Below are 8,420 nucleotides of genomic sequence, written 5' to 3' on the forward strand. Positions count from 1 at the left end.
GGCATAGTTTGTCTTGTGGTGTATGAGAAGTAGAATTTTTGTCCTGACCAATGAACTGAGTCAGCATTTGTTGTTTTGAGAATTTGCTCTGTTACAGTCTTCAGCTGATTGGCTGTCGTTATGTTGGTTGATTTGTTGCTATTAATTTTGAGAGTAATGGTAAGAGCTGTAATCAAACCTGGAACTGTTTTCTGCAGATCACCCTAGTGGCCTAATGTTTAATATACAAAATTAGAATCAGAGAGTTCTGTGTTGCTGCCACCTTTTGCTGTTAACTGTGAAATAAATCGTTATATGTTGAATTGTAATTACAGCGAAATAAATTGGTCTGATAGAGAAAGTTTTTGTTTTCATTTAAATTCCCAGAATATTCAAGATGCTCATCTCAAACTGAGAAAGTTTTGTTGGCATGTCCCTACTCATTATTGTGTTAAACTAAATCATATTAACGTTTGAAATGGTGGTAGCTTTTGTTGGCCGGAGTTTATTTAAATGGCCGCTGCTGGTGCATGTTGAAATGCCCATTGTTGCTCTGTGTTTAAATATCCATTCCTTTTAGGGCGCCTGCACTATGTTAGAAAATGTATCTAATACCATTTTTATGATAAATGAATGGAATGTTTTTGTCAGCAAAGAACACAGTGTCAAATATTATAATGTAAGGTTTGAAAATATGTGGACAAAATGTTATAAACTATTTTTAATTTTTTTCTTGAATTTTGATGCATACTGTAAAAATTGTTCCCTGCTTCTTCATAGTGTAGTTCTGCATTATAAAATCGTTCCAGCTTGTAATACCTGAAATATTTTCGCATTCTCTGGTGCCATAAAATAGATGAAAGATTAAAGTCATTTGGTTCTCTGCTGGCAAGTTTCACATCTTTGTTACACTCTTCAAATATTCCACTCTTTTGACTAAAGGACAGAAAAGTGAAAACATGTCCTTTCTAGAAAGACAGGAGGGAATATTCGTTGTTCCCTACTTCAGTGCCAAGCTCTGCCATTGCAGCAGCAAGAGAATATTGCCCTTTCTATGGTTGCAACCAAACCCTTGCACCGCAGCTGAGATACAGAGTGCCTTCAGTTTTCTGTGAGTTCATAGTGAATTTGAATATTGTAGTTTTGTTTTATAATACAGTGGCAATGAAACGTTGTTTGGAAAATTATGAAATTGAAAGGCTGTTGAAATACAAGATATGTAACGTGAGACTCTGCTTTCTTTGGTGCTTCAAGGAGTATTACACAAAGGCAAGATTCAGTTATATGAAGCGGGGATTGAAGCCTGTATATGTCGAGCAGATAACATAAAAGTATGTACTTGTATATTGAATTTTACTATTTTTAAAAATAAATATTTAGTATTTGCATATGCTTCTACGAGCTTCTGCTCTCAGCATTTAAATGCCCAGATTTACAAGTCGGGGTACTTTGGCTGCAGTGACCATACTCATCATTGTACCAGTCGGTGCACTTCAGATGTTAAAGGTTAATGTGCTGTGGGTTCGTCTGGAAGAGGCAAGGATGACAAGGATGTGGGCTATTAACTGCATCACATATGAGAGAAGAGTTAGCCTACCCTGAAGGAAATAGATGATAGATTTTTGAGCGTTATGTTGCTTGTGACACTATGGGGCATATTCAGACCTGATGTAGCCAGGAAATATATCTTTTAGATGACTCTGAAATGAGTAAGTTACAAGACCTTCTGTCTGTGTTTCTGATGAAAACCATATCGTGGAAGGAATGAACACAGATTTTTCTCCCCTGCATGTGCTGTCTTCTGCCACACCTGTTAGTTGTCACTTGAATTTCTCCCTTTCATTCTGTCTGCAGAATTGCTTTTTGTCTCTTTCTCTGTTCTCCACATTCTCCATTTGTTACTGGGATATTGTTGTCATTTATTAATATCCACTGACAAATCACATCTCTTCACTACGTTGAAGTCTTCAACAAGAATGATTACAGCATTGAATACTGTGGTAATAAAGAAAACGGCTTGGTGCACCTTGGCCAGGGTGTTTTATACCATACTGCTACAGTAGGTATCATGGGTTCTATGGTTTGACTTGGTAAAGCATTTTGGAACTGGGCCATGTGTAAGGTAAATGGTGCTAAATATGAGCAGAAATCACTGTACTAATTACTTTATTACAATAGATTCAGTACAGTGAAATCCCTTGAGTTTAGCTGAACTCTCACTATCTGAGTTAGGACAGCACCTGCTTCCATAACTTGAGCTGCATCTGACGTGGAGTAGACAATACTGAGGATGAACAAAGCAGTTTGGGAGGGCCCGGGCTAGTGTATATTGTCACATGTTTGGGTGACTGAGATGTGGGTTTCGATTGGTAATTGGATTTATTAACAATGTACAGGTCCTAACTACAAACAGTTATTACACTCTTGTTGATTTACACAATTTACAGTCAATCTACAGTAATCTTCTCAGTCTATTTCCACTAGTCTTATCTGTGTCATGGTAATGGATTTATAACAAGGGAACTGTAAAAGTCTCACTAAATTACACACACCCAATCCCACTGCACTGTAGCACACATAAAGTCTTCAATTCACAAGTTAACTCTTCTTCAGATACAAACTTTCCGTGACTGTCTCCTACCAAGAACTCTTCTCATAACTGTTCAACTTACTCTGCCACTCACCGCCATCCACCATCACTGTCATTCATCGCCACCGTCACTCACCGCCACTGCCACCGCCACTATTTATTTCTGCCAGTTTAGGAATTCTACTCATATGGCTGAGGGACCGGTATTGTCCAACAGTAAACACATAACACATGACCCCTACCCACTGTTGCTGTGTGACATCACTGCACATGCCCGCCTGACGGACTCGCAGGAAACACATCATGTGACAGCCACTTACTGTTGATGTGTAATTTCACCAAACCTATGCCAGCTGCCAGACACACGGAAAACACAGCTAGCTCTAGTGTTACGGGTGCATATTGTGGTTTGCCTGGCAACACGTTGATCAAATACGCCCCAATATACTTGATGATTAGAAAGTCTGACCTTTTTGAAGTGTCGATAATGGTTTAGAAGTTTTTATAAATTGCTACCACAAGTCTAGTAGTCCTCAGCTGGTATATGGTAACCCTGTATCCTTTTCATGGGCCTGTTTGACAACAGCCATGACCAGAAGGCATTAGGTGTCATCACCTTTTGCAACCTTGTACTAGAAGAAATATAACTGAATTGGAAACTTTGTACAGCAGTGAAGACAACCAGTTACACTTTTAATAATACAACAAATCTGTTCAGCTATACATTAAACATAGTATATCTCTTCATGATTAATATTGTTACATATGAGGGTTCTTCCTGACAAGTAATAATAGGTTCTGGATTTGATGGTTGGATTTATTGGCACTTCTGTTACAGTTACAATCTACGTGGTGCAATCCCAAAGTTCCAGAAATTGTCGCATTATACTCCCAACACGTGACAATATTGTGACATGCTGTGCAACAAAGGACCCCTACCTCCCCAGCGTCACATAGCGGTAACGTAGCGCTCGCGTAATAGGCGAGTCATCACCCCGCCACTCTCCCCGCGGTGACGTCACGAGCGGAGCAGAAGTGAGCCGAGCGGATCCGAAGATAGCCGAGTCCCCGCATCCTGGTAGCTATGCAATGCGCAACGCGCGGTGACGCGGAACCGCTTCCTACTGTGACGTGGCATGCAACAGGCAAGCACTGTGGCTATACAAGTGAGCTGCACAGCGGCTGCGAGTCAGTTGAATTGTGGCTACCGCAGAGTCAAGTTGTAGATGAGCGAGTGTGTTATCAACAGTTCTCCAGTCAGCCGACTACAGTTGGAGTATAGCAGCCGTCGCAGAAAGAAGAACTGGACGTGTGTGTGATTGTGTAATTGGGAGCGTGTGATACAGTGATACACAGCTCCCCTACTGTAAACGTCTAGACTACTGAAGACAGAGTGAACTGATTTGCGCATAGGGTTATAAGTCGTGAAACCCCGCAACAGTGGTAACAGATTAATGCGATTAGGGTTATAACGTGTGAAACCCCGCAACTGTGTGATAAGTAATTGTAGCTGTTACTTGTAGATTGTTCAATAAACCAATTAACGATCTCTACGGCGTCTTCAGTAACCAAACACGTTACAATATTAATAAAAACTATTACGTCTTACTTGGATCTTATTCTGCACCATCACCTTCAAAGTAGTCCCCTTGGGAGTGCATACACCGATCCCAGCCTTTCTGCCACTTTGAAATGCATCCTGGAAGTCTTTCTTTGTTAGGGTGTTTAGTACCGTCTGCGTTTCCGCTTAAATTTCCTCAACTGTATCAAATCTTCGTCCCTTCAACTTGATTTTCATCTTGGGGAAGAGAAAGAAGTCGCATGGAGCTAAGTCTGGCGAGTACGGTGGGTAGGGAACAACTGCCATCTTTTTTTTAGCCCAAAATTCCTGCACAGTGTAAGCCATGTGCAGTCGTGCTTTGTCATGGTGGAATACCCAATTGTTTGTGCGCCACTTCTCTGGACGTTTTCGATTCATGTCCTCCTCAAAACGCCGTAGAGCATTTTGATAGAGCTTTTTATTGACTGACCAGGAGGGACGAACTCCTTATGAACAGTCCTGTCAATATAAAAAAAAAGACACCAACATGGACTTAATGTTGCTCTTGACTTGTCGAGCTTTTTTTGGCCTAGGTGAAGAAAAGCTCTTCCATTGTGACGATTATTGCTTGCTTTCAGGTTTGCAGCCATAAACCCAACGTTTGTCACCAGTGACAACCTTTGAAAGAAAGTTTGGATCCTCTTGAAGCTGTTGAAGTTCCCTGCAGACTTCCAAGCAATGCTGCTTCTGTTCATTTTGCAGCAGTCATGGCACAAACTTCGCTGCAGTCCACCTCATGTTCAGTTCCTCTGACAAAATTTGTTGACATGTACCATAACTTTAGTCTCAAGGTGTTACAGAGGTCTTGGATGGTCAGTCTGTGATCTTGCAGAATCAGATCCCTAACTTCCCTGACATTCTCTGGTGTGGTGCCAGTTGACGGCCATCCTGAACGATTGTCATCATTAGTCGATGTTCAGCCATTTTTGGAATGGTTATACCAGTCATAAGTTTGTGTCTGGCCTAAACTGTTGTCACCAAAAGCTTGCTTCAACATTTGGTGCGTTTCTGCAGTGGTTTTCCCAAGTTTAAAACAAAACTTTATACAGACACACTGCTCTCTCAGGTCAGCCATTGCAAAACCGCAAACTCATGGAAACACAACAATGGAAATACGTTCACCAACAATAAACCCAACAACTGAACTTGATGCCGCTTGCCACACTGATTCAAGAAAGGTATGTGGCGAGTCATCTATTGGTATTTTGATGTACTCTTAATCATTCATGCGCAAAATTCAAATTTTCGGAACTTTTGGATTGCACCACATATTATAACAGCCCACAATCAATGGCTGTGTATGCTTTCAGCTGTTAGCATCACAGTACCCTAAAACATGTCCTCATGCAACAGTGGAAGTGAACCAGTGGTATTGATGAAGGGAAGTGTACTCTGTAACTGAGAGGCAGCAGGTAGCTGACTTAACCCCCCACCACCCATGTTCATTCTTTTCCTGACCCAAGTTTGGTGGTGTTCATGCCTCCTTATCTGTTTTACAGAAACATGAATATTACTTACAGAGTTTAGAATATGGTGGATATGGCAACTCATATGCAGGACATCAAGTTGCAGCTGCAGCGGCTTCACAGTACGCAAGCTACTATGCTCAGAGTTATTCTCCATATGCTGTGTCTGGCTCGAGTTCTGGTGGCACTGGGGGTGGAGCAACAGCTTCAGGCTATCAAATTGCTGCTGGAGTTCAACACGGTGCAGCATTACCAGGTAAGGACTTAATAAAGGTGCAGTTTCCCTTCAGAATGCAGCACTGTGCAGTGCAATATGTAAAGTGATCATTGTGGAAACAAAGATTATAACAAGCAAGATCTTAAAGGAAGGTTTTAGTGGAGGTCTTTCTTGTCAAGGTAAAGCTATCCCTGTATCAGGCCATGGAGGCCCATAGGGTTGTGAGATGTTGAGGGTCCCTTAGAAAGAGCTAGCCTCAATCAATGGATTGTGCAAAATGGGAAAGATTCTGTAGGTAGATGGATTAATGTATGGATGGATTGATTGATCGCTGGCTGGTTGGTTGGGAGGGTGGGTGGGTGGACACAGTAAATTTAATTTATGCAAAGGTAATGACAAGTAGTTTTAACTACAGTGACATCAAATACATACAAGTTCCAACTTTTTACATGAAGTACTTTTGGAACTTTTAAGTGGATAAAAACACTGGTTAAACAGCTATATAAATGTGACTCACAGGTGTCTATAATTTGTTGAACTGGTGATGACCTGTGTCAAATCATCCCTTGAATAATTACAAGAATCTTTATCATTTCTCAAGTAGTATAAGTGGTAATTGAGAGGAAGTTTGGTTAAAATATGCTGCATTTTATTATCATGTGTTTGATGTTGTTATCCATTGCTTCTCCTCTATCAAAAAGCTCCTGGTATTGTAATTTTCCCATACATGTTCACTGTCAAAAGCCTTCTGCAACCAACTATATGGTTGTCCACCACATTAATGATTATGTTCCGCATTTTATATCTTTGTTGTTTAGATTTCTTAACATTTTTATAGTAGTAGTAATAGCAGTAGCAGTAGCAGTAGTAATAAGAAATTAAAACATGATTCAGGAGAAAATTAAGAGGAGGTTGAATTTGGGTAATGCTTGTTACCATTCATTCCAGAAGCTTTTGTCTTCTCGGCTGCTGTTTAAAAACAAAAATTATAATATAGAAAACTATAATATTGCCTGTGGTTCTGTATGGGTGTGAAACTTGGTCTCTGACATTAAGGGAGGAACATAGACTGAAGGTGTTCGAGAACAGGGTGTTGAGAATATTTGGACCAAAGAGAGATGAAGTAACGGGAGGTTGGAGAAAACTGCATAATGAGGAGTAATATGTATTCTTCGCAAAATATAATTAGATTGATTAAGTCAAAGGGCATGAGATGGACAGGGCATGTAGCATGAATGTGGGAAAGAGGAATGCACAAAGGATATTGGTGAGAAAGCCAGAAGGAAAAGATCACTAGGAAGAACAAGACATAGGTGGATGAATAATATTAAAATGGATCTTAGAGAGAGAGAGGATGGGATGGTATTGAGTGGATTGATCTGGCTCAGGATAGGGGCCAGTGGAGGGCTCTTGTGAACAAGGTAATGAACCTTCAGGTTCCATAAAATGCTGGGAAGTTGTTTGAGTAGCTGCACAGTTGCAGCTTCTCATGAAGGACTCAGCTCTATGGTTGAGTGAGTTCACATATTGGGGAAGTAGATGGCAGGAGTTTTATGCTGTTCCATAGTTGAAGCATTATTTTAACTCTTACACTTCCAGGCCACACACCAGAACTACCTGCTAGGAATGTCAAGGCTGCTGGGTTGTTAATGCAGTTGCACAGAACACCTGCAATACTTTCTCAAATGATGACAGGTATAGATCAGTGAAAGCCTGTTTTTTTCCCCCTAAAGATTGATACATCATGCTTGATGGTGTCTGTTAACCAGTGTTGTACCAATTGATTAATAATAAGCCAATATCTTCAGTTGTGGCGATTTTAATTTGAGTATTTGCACTTAATCAGTTTGTAGCATTTGTAGGTTATTTTTTTTTTCTAAGTTAATTTGTTGCCTGTAGGAGTGAGGTTAGAAATTCAAAATGGCATAAATGAACTGTAACAGTACAATAATTCTAATTTTTCATTTCTCATATGTATTTTTTCCTTTGAAAATTATTCTCTTCAGGGATACGTTGCTATACAGTCTGATTGATATATACCACCATTATGGACAGACTGTCACATCCATCTTCTGCCCTGTATATGGAGGCAACAGGTTCCTTTGGAACAGACTACATGGCTTCATATCTCAGAAGACAGTAATTTTCATAGTCACTGCATTGAGTGGCTCACATCCCACATTTTTCTGCACTGTTCCTGTAGATAGCCCAAGTGGGTTCCAGCTGTCTGAGAATGGCCCTGTATCACCTGTCAAAGCAGAATCTAATGGTCCTGGAGGCAGTGGTAGTGGGCGACGGGCTCGGGAAGGAAGTGGAGGAGGAGATGGAGGCTCTCGCTCCAGTAGGGGTCGTGGTCGTCGCCAAAACAATCCTTCGCCCAGCAGCCCTGAAAGCAATCTGGAGCGAGTTTTCATCTGGGATCTTGATGAGACGATTATTATCTTCCACTCTCTGCTGACAGGGTCATTTGCCACTCGTTATGGCAAGGTGTTGTAATTATGGTTTTTTATATTTATTTAAGAATCTTGTTGGATTAATTTTACAGTTTTATATATATATATATATATA

General features: G+C 40.6%; 1 protein-coding gene across 3 annotated transcripts in view; it reads left to right on the plus strand.

Moving 5' to 3' along the window:
• The window catches only part of LOC111872136 (eyes absent homolog 2), a 539,307-nt gene that overhangs the window by 483,596 nt on the left and 47,291 nt on the right, over positions 1-8,420 (plus strand). For all 3 annotated transcript variants that reach the window (XM_023865721.2, XM_023865725.2, XM_023865724.2), the window contains 3 exons: positions 5,669-5,891; positions 7,452-7,547; positions 8,056-8,339. In XM_023865721.2, the coding sequence (XP_023721489.1) occupies positions 5,669-5,891; positions 7,452-7,547; positions 8,056-8,339 (603 nt within the window). The remainder of the gene's footprint in view (positions 1-5,668; positions 5,892-7,451; positions 7,548-8,055; positions 8,340-8,420) is intronic.

The sequence above is a fragment of the Cryptotermes secundus genome, unplaced genomic scaffold (genome assembly GCF_002891405.2).
Source record: "Cryptotermes secundus unplaced genomic scaffold, Csec_1.0 scaffold470, whole genome shotgun sequence".
Classification (NCBI taxonomy): Eukaryota; Metazoa; Arthropoda; class Insecta; order Blattodea; family Kalotermitidae; genus Cryptotermes; species Cryptotermes secundus.